Source organism: Ornithorhynchus anatinus, chromosome Y5, assembly GCF_004115215.2.
Source record: "Ornithorhynchus anatinus isolate Pmale09 chromosome Y5, mOrnAna1.pri.v4, whole genome shotgun sequence".
NCBI lineage: Eukaryota > Metazoa > Chordata > Mammalia > Monotremata > Ornithorhynchidae > Ornithorhynchus > Ornithorhynchus anatinus.
The window spans coordinates 1426806-1444301 of NC_053179.1; the positions used below are offsets into that span (position 1 = coordinate 1426806).

The window sequence follows — 17496 nt, forward strand, 5'->3', positions numbered from 1 at the left end:
TGAAACAATCAGGTATGATCACCCTAAAATCTCTCCTGTTCTTCTGCAGTCTGTCCCTTCTCCTGTTCCTTCAACTGTCCCATATTTCCCAGCAGTATCTCAAGAGAAGACCTCTTTTCTCCTTTCAAAATCCACCCATTCCACCTATAGCTCAGGCTCTGTCTCTTCACAGCTTATCAAAACTCTTGCACCTCAGCTCTTAGTGCAGTGCTTGGCACATAGTGCTTAATAAATAATGCAATTTGTTAATAATTGCGGAATAGTGTAAGCTCGTTGTTAGGGAATGTGTCCATTAACTGTTGTATTTACTCTCTCCAGTGCTTAATAATGATGGTATTTGTTAAGTGCTTCCTATGCGCAAAGCAGTGTTCTAAGTGCTGGAGGATACAAGGCGATCAGCTTGTCCCATATGGGGCTCACAGTTAATCCCCGTTTTACAGATGAGGTAACTGAGGCACAGAGAAGTTAAGTGACTTGCCCACAGTCACACAGCTGACACGTGGCAGAGCTGGGAGTCAAACCCATGACCTCTGACTCCAAAGCGCAGGCTCTTTCCACTGAGCCACGCTGCACCAAAGTTCTGGGCTTGTGAGACCGGCAGGAAGATGGTTCTGCCTACAGTGAAGGGAAAGTCAGGGGAAGGATGGTGTCTGGTGGGAAGATGGGAGTTTTGTTTTTGACATGTTAAGTTTGAGTTTCATTCATTCATTCACTAGTATTTATTGAGCACTTACTATGTGCAGAGCACTGTACTAAGTGCTTGGAATGTACAAGTCGGCAACAGATAGAGACAGCACCTGCCCTTTGAAGGGCTTACAGTCTAATCGGGGGAGACAGGCAGAGAAGAACAATGGCAGTAAACAGAGTCAAGGGGAAGAACATCTCATAAAAACAATGACAAATAAATAGAATCAGGATAATGTACAACTCATTAAACAAAAGAAACAAAATAAATAGGGTGATGAAGATATATACAGTTAAGTGGACGAGTACAGTGCTGAGGGTGTGGGACGGGAGAGGGGGAGGAGGAGAGGGAAAGGGGGGAGAAGAGGGTTTAGCTGCAGAGAGGTGAAGGGTGGGGTAGAGGGAGCAGAGGGAAAGGGGAGAGTTCAGTCTGGGAAGGCCTCTTGGAGGAGGTGAGCTTTAAGTAGGGATTTGAAGAGGGGAAGAGAATTAGATTGTCGGAGGTGAGGAGGGAGGGCGTTCCAGGACCGCCGGCGGAAGTGGCCCAGAGGTTGACGGCGGGATAGGCGAGACCGAGGGACGGTGAGGAGGTGAGCGGCAGAGGAGCGGAGCGTGTGGGGTGGGCGGTAGAAAGAGAGAAAGGAGGAGAGGTAGGAAGGGGCAAGGGGATGGAGAGCCTGAAAGCCTAGAGTGAGGAGTTTTTGTTTTGAATGGAGGTTGATAGGCAACCACTGGAGTTGTTTAAGAAGGGGAGTGACATGCCCAGATCGTTTCTGCAGGAAGATGAGCTGGGCAATGGAGTGAAGAATAGACTGGAGCGGGACAAGAGAGGAGGAAGGGAGATCAGAGAGAAGGCTGACACAGTAGTCTAGCTGGGATATAACGAGAGCCTGTAGCAGTAAGGTAGCCATTTGTGTAGAGAGGAAAGGGTTGATCTTGGCTATATTAGGTGACAGTAGGTCATCCAAGTAGACATCTCTACCGAAGGTAGGAAGGAATGCAAAATGACACAGGGGCAGAGAGATCAGGGCAGGAAATTTAAAATTGGAAATCATCCACAAGGAGGTGGTATTGGAAGCTATTGGAGCAAATGAGTTTTCCAAGGGAGTGGGTGTAGATGGAGAAGAGAAACGGACCCAGAATTGAACCTTGAGGGTCGCCCCCTAACTTTGGGTGACCCTCAAGTTTCAATTCTGGCGTGGGAGGCAGAATGAGCAGCCAGAGAGATATGAGGTTAACTAGAAGAGGACAGTGGCAGTGAAGCCAAGGTTAGGTAATGTTTCCAGAACAAGGGAGTGGTCAACAGTATTGCAGGTAGTTGAGTGGTCAAAGGGGATTAAGATAGAGTAAAGGCTATTGGGTTTGGCAACGTAGAGATCATTTATGATCTTGAGAGGGCGATGAAAGCCAGATTGGAGGGGGTCAAGGAGTGAATTCGAGGAGAGGAACTTGAGACAGTGAGTGTAGACAACTAGCTGAAGGAGTGAGGAGAGGAGTGGTAGAAAGGAGATGGGGCAGTAACTTGAGGGAGCTGTGTGAATAAGAGAGGGGTTTTCTTTTAGAATGGGAAGACATGAGCTTGTTTGAAAGCGGTGCGGAAGAAGCCACTGGAAAGTAAACTGTTGAAGATGGCTATTAAGAAGGGAAGGAAGGAGGGGTCAAGTGTTTTGGTAAAGTGCGAAGGAATGGGATCAGATGGGCTGTTGGAGGGGGGTGGATTTTGAGAGGAGGAAGGAGATCTCCTCTAGAGGTACTGCTGGGAAAGATGGAAGAGGGAGCCGGAAGGGAAAGCTACTGAGGAGGAGCAGGGGAGTTTGAGGGAGCTCACACCCACTGGTTTCAATTTTCTCAATAAATTAGGTGTCCAGGTCACTTAGGACAAGGTTTGGGGAAGGTGTGGTAGTAGAGGGTTTGAGGAGGGAGTTGAAACATCTGGAGCATTTGGCAAGGATATAATAATAATACTACTACTAATAATAATGTTGGTATTTGTTAAGCGCTTACTTTGTGCCGAGCACTGTTCTAAGCGCTGGAGTAGACATAGGGGAATCAGGTTGTCCCACGTGGGGCTCACAGTCTTAATCCCCATTTTACAGATGAGGGAACTGAGGCACAGAGAAGTTAAGTGACTTGCCCACAGTCACACAGCCGACAAGTGGCAGAGCTGGGATTCAAACACATGAGCCTTGACTCCAAAGCCCATGCTCTTTCCACTGAGCCACGCTGCTTCTCCATTGAGCATTGAGCATTGGTGTCAGTAAGGATGGAGAAATAATTTTTTTCCAGTCAGAGCTCACAAGGATGAAGTTGAGAAAGATGAGTTTGGCCTGACGTCTAGATTTCTGCCAATAGCGCTCAATGGCTCGTGCACAAAAGTGAAGGAAGTGGTCTGTGGTGGTGATCCAGGGCTGTGTGTTAGTGGTACAAAAATGGTGACAGGATAGGGGAGTGAGTGAGTTGGGTTTAGTTGAGAGGGTGGTATTGAGGCCGTCCGTGTGGTCTTCAAGCGAAGGAGTATGGAGGCAAAACGGGACATGATGAGTTGAGAAAATTGAATGGGGTCAAAAGACCTGAGGTCTCTGTAGGGGAACAGGACAGATTTGCAGGGAAGGGTATATGGGAGAGAAGGCAGATGAAGAGGTGGTGGTCAGATAGAGAGATTACAGAGTTAGTGAGGACAGAGATTCTTCAGTGATTGTGGTTGAAAGGGACAAAGGTAGGGAAATGAGAAATTAGGAAGAATTTACTGGAGGAGTTGTGATTTTAGTAGAGGTTTGAAGAACAGTGGTCTGCTGGATATGAAGAATCATCTGTGGCTCCGAAAGAGACATTACACTCTCTCGCTGGGTGCAAATCTGTCATGATCAATTAATCTATCAGTAGTATTTACTGAGCACAGATTGTGTGCAGAGCACTTTACTGAGTGCTCAGGAGTACAGTTGGTAGACACATTCCCTACCCATCAGAAGTTTACAGTCTAGAAGGGGAGACATATATTAAACTAGCACATATATTGCATATAGACAGGGAGACATATTAAACTAGCACATATATTACATGTGAATATATAATAACAGAGGAGCAGCATGGCTCAGTGAAAAGAGCACGGGCTTTGGAGTCAGAGCTCATGAGTTCGAATCCCAGCTCTGCCACTTGTCGGTTGTGTGTCTGTGGGCAAGTCACTTAACTTCTCTGTGCCTCAGTTACCTCATCTGTAAAATGGGGATTAAGACTTTGAGCCCCACGTGGGACAACCTGATTCCCCTGTGTCTACCCCAGCGCTTAGAACAGTGCTCTGCACATAGTAAGTGCTTAACAAATACCAACATTATTATATATTAAACTAGCACTTTTCCTCCTTCAAAGCCCTACTGAAAGCTCACTTCCTCTAGGAGGCCTTCCCAGACTAAGTCTCCCTTTTCCTCTTCTCCCTCTCCCCTCTCCATTGCCCTGACTCTCTCCCTTTGCTCTACCCCCCTGCCCCACAGCACTTACATATGTATGTACATATAAATATAATTCTTTTCATTTTTGTTAATGATGGGTATACATTTCTTTTTATTTACTTATGAGAAGGTGCTAAGGAAGGGGAGTCAGTGGATGCTCAAACTCCGTGTCAGAAGTTTGGATAAGAATGGAGACAGTGAGGCAGTGCGTTAATTGGAAGGTGCTGTGGGATTCAGGGAGGCTTTTTTAGTAAAGGGCATAGGTTGGAAGATATGTTGGCAGGTAGAGAGTTTGGAACTATCAGAGACTGAGTGGGCTGAAAAGGGTAGTATGGAATAGGAGTGACAGTACAAATTTATTTTTAAGCTTAGCAGGGGTAACATGGGAGGCCCAAGTAGAAGGGGTGAATTTTGAGTCAGGTGAGTATCACCTTTGACATGGTTAGTAAAGATGTGTGACTGTGGGCAAGTCACTTAACTTCTCTGTGCCTCAGTTACCTCATCTGTCAAATGGGGATTAACTGTGAGCCTCACGTGGAACAACCTGATTACCCTGTATCTACCCCAGCGCGTAGAACAGTGCTCTGCACATAGTAAGCGCTTAACAAATACCAACATTATAAAGGAGAGTGGATGTGGGGAACTGAGAAAGTGGGAAATGAGAGAGACTTTGGTAAGCTTAGTCTGATAGAAAAGAGTGAAATCTCAGCCTAAAAAGATAAGAAACATACTTATTTACCATTATCACCTACCAACTACCAATATTAATACCATGAGTATTATTATTATCTGACTCTCTTGGATTCTGGAGTTTCTCAGGGGCTTAAAATGGAACAGCCCTAACAGCTGAACTGGTCTTGCTTAAGTGGGAGTTTGGAGTTGAAGTAGTAGCAGCATAGTCTGGGAAAACTAAATTCAAATATAACTGGAGCTTTTTTCCTTTGGTAATCAGTTAAATAGACCCTCCAGTTACCCTTTTGGAATACCTGAGGATAATAATAATGTGGTATTTGTTAGTGCTTTTACTCTAAATCAAGCACTGTACTAAATGTTGATGTAGATATAAGATATCTACATTAACGTCCCCATCCCCATCCCAGTCTTCCTGTCCCACTACCACCCCTCATCCTCCTCTCCCCACCCAGGTCCCCGCCATTTCATTTCCATCCAAACCCCCCTTCCTCACCCCTGCTCCCTTCCCCCTCCCTTCTCCACCCCAAGTGCGGCCTTTGGAATCCCCGCTCCATTATAGGTAAACTTCCTTTCATCCTTCACCTTTTCCTTTCCTGCTCTCTCCTCCTCCTTGCCCTTTCGGAGACCTCTGTCACCCCTAAGGTCATGGTCTCTTCTGCTCCTCTCTCCAGCGGAGGTCTCTCCTCCCACTCCCCCAGACTCATCGGAAAAGGAGGAGGCATCGGTTTCCTTTTTGCATGCCAATGTCACTTCTGCACTATCCCTCCTCCCCCTTCCCTCTCCTTCCCCTATTTTCCTTACCACAGTCTTCCCCATATTATTCACTGCTACCACCCCCTCCAGATTCTTGTAGCCATCATCTATCAGCCCCATTGTCCCACCTCCAACGTCTTCAACTACCTCGACCCCTGTCTCAACTTCCTTCTCCCCTTCTCTCTGCCCACTTTGATTCTCGGACACTTCAGCATCCACATGGATGTACCCTGTGACTCCTCTGCCACCCGCCTGATATCACTCCTTGACTCTGCCAACCTCCTGCTCCACCACACCTTGCCCACTCACCAACTTGGTCACACCCTTGATGTCATCATCTCTTACCGCTGCACTATCTCCACCCTCACCAACTCTGAAATCCCTCTCTCGGACCACAACCTTCTCACCTGCCTCTTCTCTCACTCTCTCACCCTGAAAATCTGTATTACTCCCCCACAGAGACCTTCGCTCCCTTGATCCCATCCATCTCTCCCAAAGCATCTCACCCCACTTTGCCTCCCTATCCTCTCTTCCCACTCTCGATGATATCAGGTTACCGCTCTCAATTCCTCACTCTCTACTCATCTCAATTCACTCTCCCCCTTTCCCTCCACCGGTCTCGCTCCATTAACCTGCAGCCGTGGATCTCTGCCTCTGTCCGCCTCCTTCACTCTTTGGCTCAATTTTGTGCTGCTGGTGAAGGTCCAAGCAACAGGACAATGTTATTCACTTCAAATTTATCCTTTCCTGCCTTAACTCTGCCCTCTCCTCTGATAGGCAAAACTACTTTTCTTCCCACATTGACGCCCATGCCCGTTACCCCCGCTAATTGTTCCAAATTTTTAACTCTCTCCTTAGGCCCCTGTTCCTTCCCCTCCCCCATCCATCACCCCCAATGATCTGGCCACCTACTTCATCACAAAAATTAATACAATCAGGTCTACACTCGCCAAAGTCACCCCTCCCCTTTCTCCTCCCCCCCAACCGTCTCCCTTACTTTCCCATCCTTCCCTGCGGTATCCTCAGAGGAGATCTCCTCCCTCCTCACAAGTGCCACCCCCTCCACCTGTGCTTTGGACTCCATTCCCGCTCACCTTATAAAAACCATCGCCCCTTTCCTTCTCCCCTCCTTATCTTCTGTCTTTAACCACTCACCCCCCCAGTGGTTTCTGCCTTCAAACATGCCCATGTCTCCCCATCATAAAAAAACCCTTTTGACCCCACTTGCCCTTACAGTTATCGCCCTGTCTCCCTCCTACCCTTCCTTTCCAAAGTCCTAGAATGAGTTGTCTACACTCGCTGCCTTGAATTCCTGAACTCCAATTCTCTCTTGGACCCCCTCCAATCTGGCTTCTGTCCCCTCTACTTTACCAAGACTCCTCTCTCAGAGGTCACCCATGACCTCCTTCTTGCCAAATCCAATGGCTCCTCCTAATCCTTCTCATCCTCTCAGCTGCTTCTGACACTGTCGACCATCCCCTTCTCCTCCACACCATATCTCACCTTGGCTTCATCGACTCTGTCCTAGTTCTCCTCTTATCTTTCTGGCCGATCATTTTCGGTCTCCTTCGTGGGCTCCTCCTCCCCCCGCCACCCACTAACTGTAGGTGTTCCTCAAGGATCAGTTTTTGGCCCTCTTCTGTTCTCCATCTATACTCACTCCCTTGGTGAACTCATTCGCTCCCATGGCTTTAACTATCATCTCTATGCAGATGACACACAAATCTACATCTCCTCCCCATTCTGTCCTCCTCCCTTCAGGTTCGTATCCCCTCCTACCTCCAGGATGTCTCCACCTGGACATCTGCCTGCCACCTAAAACTCAACCTGTCCAAAACTGAGCTCCTTATCTTCCCTCCCAAGCCCTGTCCTCTTCCTGACTTCCCTGTCACTGTTGATGGCACGACCATCCTTCCCATCTCACAGGCCTGCAACCTTGGTGTCATCCTTGACTCTGCTCTCTCATTCACCCCTCACATCCCATCCGTTACCAAAACCTGCTGGTCTCACCTTCATAACATCACCGAGATCCGCCCTTTCTTCTCCAGACAAACTGCTACCTTGCTGATACAGGGTCTCATGATATTCTGACTGGATTATTGCATCAGCCTCCTTTCTGATCTCTATCTCCCCCCATTCTGGCCTGTACTTCATTCCGCTGCCCGGCTTATCTTTCTACAGAAATGCTTTGGGCATGTCACTCCCCTCCTCAAAAACCTCCAGTGGTTTCCAGTTAACCTTCGCGTGAAAAAAACTCCTCACTCTTGGCTTCAGAGCTCTCCATCACCTTCCCTCCTACTACCTCACCTCATGTCTCTCCTTCTACAACCACACCCTGTACACTCCACTCCTCTGCTGCTAACCTCCTCATGGTCCCTCGTTCTCGCCTGTCCTGCCATCAACCCCTGGTCCACATCCTGTCACTGACCTGGAATGCCCTCCTTTCTCGCATCCGCCAAACTAACTCTCTTCCCCTCTTGAAAGACCTACTGAGAGCTCACCTTGTCCAGGAGGCCCTCCCAGACTGAGTCCTCCCTTTCCCTCAGCCTCTCCTCCCCTTCCCCCTACTCCCTCCCTCTACCCCTTCCCCTCCCCACAGCACTTGTCCATATTTGTATATATTTTTTATTACTCTATTTTATTAATGATGTGTATATATCTATGATTCTATTTATCTTGATGTTATTAATGCCTGACTACTTATTTTGTTTTGTTTGTGTGTCTCCCCCTTTTAGACTGTGAGCCCATTGTTGTGCAGGGATTGTCTCTATCTGTTGCTGAATTGTAGATTCCAAGCGCTTAGTACAGTGCTCTGCACACAGTAAGCGCTCAATAAATATGAATGAATGAATGAGTAAATGAATGAATTAACTTGCCCAAGGTCACATATCAGACAGGCGGCAGAGCCAGGATTAGACTGGTTTCTCTTGACAACAAGGTCTATGTTTTTTTCTAGTAGGCCAGGCTGCTTTTCACAAAATCTTGCTGCTTTACTGTTTACATCAGCCCAGAAAGCAATCCTGTTTTCTAAAAGGAGAAATAATACTCAGTTTAACCCATGTCAAAACAATATGGGAGACCTCTGACCACATTTTTGAACTTGTTATTGTACGGCAGGACCAGCAACTTTTTAGTGTAGAAGAGTAAAACCAAACAAAACTCTTGAGCAAGTTGATTCACAAACTGGAATTAGTTTGTCTAGTTTCCCTGGCATATGTGACATGTTTGTTTAATTAGCGAAAGCTGTTTCTGCCATGAGAATAACAGAGAAGTAGGTGGGAAATGGTAAGGAAAAACTGAGAGGGAAGGGGAGGATCAACAGTGAGAGGAAGTAATGGGGAAAAATAAGAATGAAGGGAGAGGAGGTGAAAAGAAAGAGAAGAATGGGAGAGGGAAGGAAAAGCACAGAGGCAGTGGATGACCCTGTGAGGCTTAGAGGGTAATAATAATGTTGGTATTTGTTAAACGCTTACTATGTGCCGAGCACTGTTCTAAGCGCTGGGGTAGACATAGGGGAATCAGGTTGTCCCACGTGGGGCTCACAGTCTTAATCCCCATTTTACAGATGAGGGAACTGAGGCACAGAGAAGTTAAGTGACTTGCCCACAGTCACACAGCCGACAAGTGGCAGAGCTGGGATTCGAACTCATGAGCCGTGACTCCAAAGCCCGTGCTCTTTCCACTGAGCCATGTAAAAGACCAAGAGTCAGCTTCTTCCTTCTCATCTTCCATTTTGAGTACCTTACCATTTTGCTGTGGAGTTGACTAATGGCATCACTCTTAGAGTGTTGAATTCACAGACCAAATCCTATACCAAGATCCATGTGTGGTTCTAAGAGTTAAATATGGTTTGAGAGCCACAGTTCTCAACACCTATTCTATGCTACTGAATACTATTAAAGGGCAAGATTCCCAGAAAACTGAAGAATAGTTTGGATCAAATATCTTTAGATGTAGGTGTTTTCCAACTTTCCACTTACTTTATCACTCCAAATATTTTACTTAAATAAGGTTTAGGGAATTGAGTATCTTCTAATAATGAAAGTGTTTTTTATGTATTTGACTTGCTTTTCTGTAGAACATGGTGATGAGTTTTAGAGTCTCAGATCTTCAGATGCTCCTGGGTTTCGTTGGACGAAATAAGAGTGGACTTAAACATGAGCTTATCACCAGGGCTCTGCAACTAGTTCAGTTTGATTGCAGTCCTGAAGTCTTCAAAAAAATTAAAGAACTCTATGAGGCACGCTGTATCAAGAAGAACTCAGCACACTCGCACCAATCTCTGGACAATTTTGCTATAAATTCATCCGCTGACCAGTATAGCAGAATCTCTAGAAGGGCTGTATCAGCTCCCAGCATCAACTATCCTGTGATTTGTGGAAAATACCTTAATGACCTGGGTCAGTTACCCTCTAAAGTAAAGCCAGAAGTTCAGCTAATAGAATTGCCTTTCTTCAATACCTTGGATGATTTGCTGAAGCCAACAGAGTTAGGTGAGTCACTTTGTTGTCTTTCAAATTGGTAGATGATTAGGGCAGGGTTCACTAGATGTTTAAAGTAATGTGGTCATTGAGGATGAAGGAACCTAAGAATGGATGTGTACAAAGTAACATGAATTTAGAAGTGATGCGTCATGTTCAGGATTTTTCTCCATTCTATAAATTATTTGTTTTTAGGTTAGCATTTGTCAACCCTCATCAACCTGAATTAAATATGTTCTAAGATTATTAATGTTCATTGTAGGCATTTTACTGCTTTTAAAAATTAAACTAATTTTATTCTGCAACACTCTGTCTTTCTTAGTGTTCCAATGAATCTCTCTGTTTTCACCATGATAACAGTGACATCTTCCTGGAATATAATACTTGTTGCTGGCACCAGCTGATGCCTGGTTTGCTTTTGTCTGCTTTTGTCTGCTTTTAGAGAAACAGCGTGGCTCAGTGGAAAGAGCACGGGCTTTGGAGTCAGAGGTCATGGGTTCGAATTCCGGCTCGGCCACTTGTCAGTTGTGTGACTTTGGGCAAGTCACTTAACTTCTCGGTGCCTCAGTTCCCTCATCTGTAAAATGGGGATTAAGACTGTGAGCCCCACGTGGGACAACCTGATTCCCCAGTGTCTACCCCAGCACTGAGAACAGTGCTCTGCACATAGTAGGCGCTTAACAAATACCAACATTATTATTATTTTGTCTCCTTATGAAACACATTTTTCTTTTCTTGACTGCAATTTGCAATTGTTGTTTTCTCTGACAGTTGGCTCCCAGGTTTCAGCTGGGATGAAACATTGTCTGAGACTCCATTCATTCTGTCGTTAAAAGTTTCTTCTGCCTTCGTTGCTTTTGGTTTTCCCATTTGCAGCTCATTGTTCATGAACTGTTTGTGTTTCGTAGCCACTGTCATCCATTCTCTTCACATGCCCTACAAAGTGCAACTCTGTACAGATAAGTATAGCTTGGAAGCAAGGAGATTGACTGTATTATAGGTCTTCCTTGTTTGTTGTCCTATTATCCTTTGATGTTAAGTACAATATGTAGTTGCGCTAGCAGAACTGTTCAGTGAATTGGATGTTGCTTCTTTGGAAATTCATGTCACACAACGATAACAAAGGCTGAACAATACCTATGGTTTTTTAAATGCTGCTAGACTTTTTCATAGCCTCTCACATAATATACTGAAACTTCTTTGGCTGTTGCATCAAGTTGGTGGATATTGATGTGTTGTAGTAAACTATTTTTCATGTGTGTAATAAGTAGGCCTGGAAAGAAAGGCTTAGAAAAGACCTGAAAACTGAACAAAAATGCCTAGAAAAATCCATGTAAACACTTGGAGAAGTTAATAATAAATAGTCTCTGTTGGAGCTCATCGTTTAGATGGGGTTATGCCTAAACATAATATTAATGGACCAGGTCAACAGAGCCTACAAACCCCAGTAATTTGAAGATGAGTAAAAGAATGGATTTTGACCAGTGGGAGTCTTCATTCATTCATTCATTCATTCATTCATTCATTCGTATTTATTGAGCGCTTACTATGTGCAGAGCACTGTACTAAGCACTTGGAATGTACAAATCGGTAACAAATAGAGACAGTCCCTGCCCTTTGATGGCCTTACAGTCTAATCGGGGGAGAAGGACAGACAAGAACAATAACAATAAATAGGGTCAAGGGGAAGAACATCTCATAAAAACAATGACAAATAAATAGAATCAAGGCGATGTACGTTTCATTAACAAAATAAATAGGGTAATGAAAATATATACAGTTGAGCAGACGAGTACGGTGCTGAGGGGATGGGAGGGGGGGGAGGAGCAGAGGGAAATGGGGGGGCAAGAGGGTTTAGCTGTGGAGAGGTGAAGGAGGGCAGTAGAGGGAAAAGGGGAGCTCAGTCTGGGAAGGCCTTTTGGAGGAGGTGAGCTGTAAGTAAGGTTTTGAAGAGGGGAAGAGAATTAGTTTGGCGGAGGGGAGGAGGGAGGGCATTCCAGGACTGCGGGAAGGTGTGGCCCAGGGGTCGACGGCGGGATAGGTGAGAATGGGGGACGGTGAGGAGGTGGGTGGCAGAGAGCAGAGCGTGTGGGGTGGGCAGTGGAAAGAAAGAAGGGAGGAGAGATAGGAGGGGGCAAGGTGATGGAGAGCCTTGAAACCTAGAGTGAGAAGATTTTGTTTTGCGCGGAGGTTGATAGGCAACCACTGGAAGTTTTTAAGAAGGGGAGTGATGTGCCCAGATCGTTTCTGCAGGAAGATGAGCCGGGCAGTGGAGTGAAGAATAGACTGGAGTGGGGCGAGAGAGGAGGAAGGGAGATCAGAGGACACGCTGACACAGTAATCTAGTTGGGATATTACGAGAGCCCGTAACAGTAAGGTAGCCGTTTGGGTGGAGAGGAAAGGGCGGATCTTGGCTATATTATAAAGGTGAGACCGGCAGGTTTTGGTGACAGATCGAATGTGTGGGGTGAATGAGAGAGCCGAGTCAAAGATGACATCGAGGTTGCAGGCCTGAGAGATGGGAAGGATGGTTGTACCGTCCACAGTGATAGGGAAGTCAGAGAGAGGACAGGGCTTGGGAGGGAAGATGAGAAGCTCAATTTTGGTCCTGTTGAGTTTTAGGTGGCGGGCAGACATCCAGGTAGAGACTTCTTGGAGGCAGGAGGAGATACGAGCCTGAAGGGAGGGGGAGAGGACAGGGGCAGAGATGTAGATCTGTGTGCCATATTCATAGAGGTGATAGTTGAAGCCGTGAGAGTGAATGAGTGCATCGAGGGAGTGAGTGTAGATGGAGAACAGAAGAGGCCCGAGAACTGAACCTTGGGGAATTCCAACAGTTAGAGAATGGGAGGGGGAGGAGGAGCCTGTGAAGGAGACCAAGAATGACCGGCCAGAGAGATAAGAGGAGAACCAGGAGAGGACAGAGTCTGTGAAGCCAAGGTGAGATAAGGTGTGGAGGAGAAGGGGATGGTTGACAATGTCAAAGGCGGCAGAGAGGTCAAGGAGGATTAGAATAGAGTAGGAGCCATTGGATTTGGCAAGGAGGCAAGGGTGACCTTTGAGAGAGCAGTCTCACTAGAGTGGAGGGGACGGAAGCCAGATTAGAGGGTGTCCAGGAGAGAATGGAAGTAAAGGAATTGTAAGCATCGAGTGTAGACGACTCGTTCTAGGATCTTGGAAAGGAAGGGTAGTAAGGAGATAGTGCGGTAACTGGAATGGGAAGTGGGGTCAGGAGAGGGGTTTTTTAGGATGAAGGAGACATGGGTATGTTTGAAGGCAGAGGAGAAGAAGCCTTTGGAGAGTGAGCGGTTAAAGATAGAAGTTAAGGAGGGGAGGAGGGCAGGGGCGATGGTTTTTATAAGGTGAGTGGGAATTGGGTCCAAGGCACAGGTGGAGGGGGTGGCACTTGTGAGGACGGAGGAGATCTCCTCTGAGGATACTGCAGGGAAGGATGGGAGAGTAGGGGAGAGGGTTGGGGGAGGCAAGATGGGGAGGGGTCACTTTGGGGAGTTCAGACCTGATTGTGTTAATTTTCGTGATGAAGTAGGTGGCCAGATCATTGGGGGGTGAAGGATGGGGGAAGGGGAGGAACGGGGGCCTAAGGAGAGAGTTAAAGGTCCGGAATAATTGGTGGGGATGACGGTCATGGTGTTGATGAGGGAGGAGAAGTTTTGCCTGGTGGCAGAGAGGGCAGAGTTAAGGCAGGAAAGGATAAATTGACAATGGATAAGGTCAGCTTGGTGCTTGGACCTTCGCCAGCAGCGCTCGGCAGCCCGAGCATAGGAGCGTAGGAGGCAGACAGAGGCAGTGATCCAGGGCTGTAGGTTAGTGGAGCGAGAGCGGCGGAAGGAAAAGGGGGCGAGAGAGTTAAGATGTGTAGAGAGGGTGGAGTTGAGCGCGGTGACCTGATCATCGAGAGTGGGAAGAGAGGATGGCGGGCAAGGTGGGGAAAGATGCTTTTGGAGAGATGGCTGGGATCAAGAGAGCTGAGGTCTCTGTGGGGGAGTAGCAAAGATTTGCAGAGGGAGGCAGTGTGAGAGATGAGGTAGGTGAGAAGATTATGGTCTGAGAGAGGGATTTTAGAGTTGGTGAGGGAGGAGGTGGTGCAACGGTAGGAGATGACAAGATCGAGGGTGTGGCTGAGTCAGTGAGTGGGCGAGGTATGGTGGAGCAGGAGGTTGGCAGAGTTGAGGAGCGATAGCAGGCGGGCAGCAGAGGAGTCACTGGCTACATCCATGTGGATGTTGAAGTCTCCGAGGATCAGAGTGGGAAAAGAGAAGGAGAGAAGGAAGGTGAGAAAGGGGTCTAGGTGGTTGAAGAAGTCAGAGGTGGGACCAGGAGGGCGGTAGATGTCAGCTACAAGTATCTGGAGTGGGTGGTAGAGGCGAAAGATGTGGGCTTCCAAGGAGGGAAAGGAATGGGAAGGGGGAGGAGGGATAGTGCGGAAGCGGCAATGGGGTGAGAGGAGGAAGCCGATGCCTCCTCCCCTTCTGGTGAGTCTGGGGCAGTGGGAGAAGGAGAGGCCTCTGCTGGAGAGAGCAGTGGCGGAGACCGTGTCTGCAGGAGTGAGCCATGTTTCTGTATGGGCGAGGAGGAGGAGAGAGCGTGAAAGGAAAAGGTCATGGATGAAAGGTAGTTTACCTGTAATGGAGCGGGGGTTCCAGAAGCCACACTTGAAAGTAGTTGTGGGTGCAAGCAGGGGAAAAGGGGGAGGGGAGGGTTTGGATGGGAACAAGGTGGCAGAGCCCCAGACGGGGAGAGGGGGAGGAGGGGTGGCGGTAGGACAGGAGGACTGGGATGGGGCATGGGTGGGGAAGAGGGAAGGGGGGAGGGCAGGAGGAGGGCGTTTGGTGGGGGGAGAGTAGGGGAAGGGGGAACAGGGGTGGCGCTGGTAAAGTGGGGTTCTGCAGATTCCCCACCACTTCAAGTAAACAGCTCATACCTGCAGTATTCCATGCAACTGCCCAGATATAAAGGTGGCCTTCCAGCATGGGTGGCCTTGTGTTCGTTGTGGAACCTGGTCCTGGGTTGAGTGCAGGCCACTATTAATTATACTGTGTCAACCTGATTAGCTTGTGCTAATTCGAATGCTTAATTTACTGCCTGGCACAGAGTAAGCACTTAACAAATGCTGTAAAAATAGCAATATTATTATATTACATATCTGAGCATTTATAATATATAATAATTTATTATCATTATTGTTGTTGTGATTTTTGTGACTGTTATTAGGAAGTTGAAGTGTGCTTTTGACATGAGGTAGCAAGATTGGAGAATCTGTGGTCCTGGGAATTTGCTGCCTGACTATTTATAAAGTCTGCATCTTTCCAAAACACCGGGTCTATTAGGTTTTTTGTTCATTTGTTCATTTGTTTGTTTTTAAATTGTATTTGTTCAGTGCTTACTATGTGCCAGGCACTTTACTAAGCACTTGAGGTAGGTTTAAGGTAATCACACAGGACACAGTCCATATCCCATTTGGATACTCACTATCTTTATCCTAAATTTACAGCTGAGAGAACTGAAACATTGAGAAATGAAGCGACTTTTCCAGGGTCACACACAACAAATTGTGGAACTGGGTTTAGAATCCATTTCCTTCTGACTCCTAGCCCTGTGCCCTGTCCAATTGGTTATGTTGCCTTTATTCATTTGTGAAACTTACTGCTGACTTTTGGTGTGTAGGGTCACAGCAGAGTAATAATAATAATAATGTTGGTATTTGTTAAGCGCTTACTACGTGCAGAGCACTGTTCTAAGCGCTGGGGTAGATACAGGGGAATCAGGTTGTCCCACATGAGGCTCACAGTTAATCCCTATTTTACAGATGAGGGAACTGAGGCACAGAGAAGTTAAGTGACTTGCCCACAGTCACACAGCTGACAAGTGGCAGAGCTGGGATTCGAACTCATGACCTCTGACTCCCAAGCCCAGGCTCTTTCCACTAAGCCACGCTGTGGGGGTGGTCTTTCAGTTGCCAGGGTATATTTTTGGTTGGGTATTTGACTTCTCTTTTGAAGACTATACACTATATATTATAAATTGTTTATACTAATTTACACTGTCTGTCTCCCTATCTAAGTTCACTGTGGGCCACGAATGAGTGTTCCTACTGTCTTGTATGGCACTCTCCCAAATAGTACAGTGCTCTGCACTTAGTAAGTGCTTAATAAATAACCTTGATGATGATGCTGATGCTAATGATGACTACTACTAGACTTTCTCTAGACTTATGTTTAGTCTGCAATATTTAGCTAATTTGGCAAAGAAATTTAAAATTATATATATGCCTTTAGGATGCGGTCATCTGTTCAGAGCTTGGCTAGAGGAAAATGCATACCTCCAAGTCAGAAGACCTGGGTTTGAGGTCCAATTTCCACCACAGTCCTACTAAGTGAGACCTTGCGGAAATCACTTAGCCTTTTTGGGCCTCAATTACTTCATCTAAATGGGAATAAAGTAGATTGTGAGCTTCATGTGGGTTGGAGTTTGTTTCCAGTTTCAGAAGCTGGCATAGAAAGGTCTTGGGCAAATAGTAAGGATTTAATAGATATCATACAGTAATTCTTCAGTAATTCTCTGTAACAATTTTGATATTATTCAATGTCAGATCCTTGACTGTGCTTTCTCATTGACCCCACACATCCAATCTGTCACCAAGGCCTACTGGTCTGATCTTCACATCATCGCCAAGATTCGCCTTTTTCTGTCCATCCAAACTGCTATCTCGCTGGAATATTACATCAGCTTCCTCTCTGATCTCCCATCCTCCTGTCTTTCCTCGCCCCAGTCTATTCTTCATTCTGCTACCCGGATTATCTTTCTACAGAAACACCATGGGCATGTCATTCCCCTCCTCAAAAACCTCCAGTGGTTGCCTATCAACCTTCACATGAAACAAAATCTCCTTAATTTTAGCTTCAAAGGTCTCTATCATCTGGCCCCCCCACCTCACCTGCCTTCTCTCCTTCTATAGCCCACCTTGTACACTCTGCTCCTCTGCTGCGCTAACCTCCTCATGGTGCCTCATTCTCACCTGTCCCCCCATCGACCCCTGGCCCACATCCTACCTGTGACCTGGAATGCCCGCCCTTCTCACATCCACCAAACTAATTCTCTTCCCCTCTCCAAAGCCCTACTGAGGCCTCCAGGAGGCCTCCCTTTCCCTCTGCCCCTCCTCCCTTCCCCATTCCCCCCCTACTCCCTCCCTCTGTTCTTCTCCCTTCCCCTCCCCATAGCACTTCTGCATATTTGTATCTGTTTTTCATTACTCTTGTTTTGTTGTCTGTCTCCCACATTTAGACTGTGAGCCCATTGTTGGGCAGGGATTGTCTCTATCTGTTGCTGAATTGTACATTCCAAGCACTTAGTACAGTGTTTTGCACACAGTAAGTGCTCAATAAATATGATTGAATGAATAAATGAAAGACTTCTAAGAG

The 17496-nt window shown here is 46.7% G+C and overlaps 1 protein-coding gene across 2 annotated transcripts in view; it reads left to right on the forward strand.

Moving 5' to 3' along the window:
- The window catches only part of LOC114808766 (E3 SUMO-protein ligase PIAS4-like), a 71339-nt gene that overhangs the window by 15214 nt on the left and 38629 nt on the right, over positions 1-17496 (forward strand). For both annotated transcript variants that reach the window (XM_029056631.2, XM_029056630.2), the window contains exon 2: positions 9655-10069. In XM_029056631.2, the coding sequence (XP_028912464.1) occupies positions 9655-10069 (415 nt within the window). The remainder of the gene's footprint in view (positions 1-9654; positions 10070-17496) is intronic.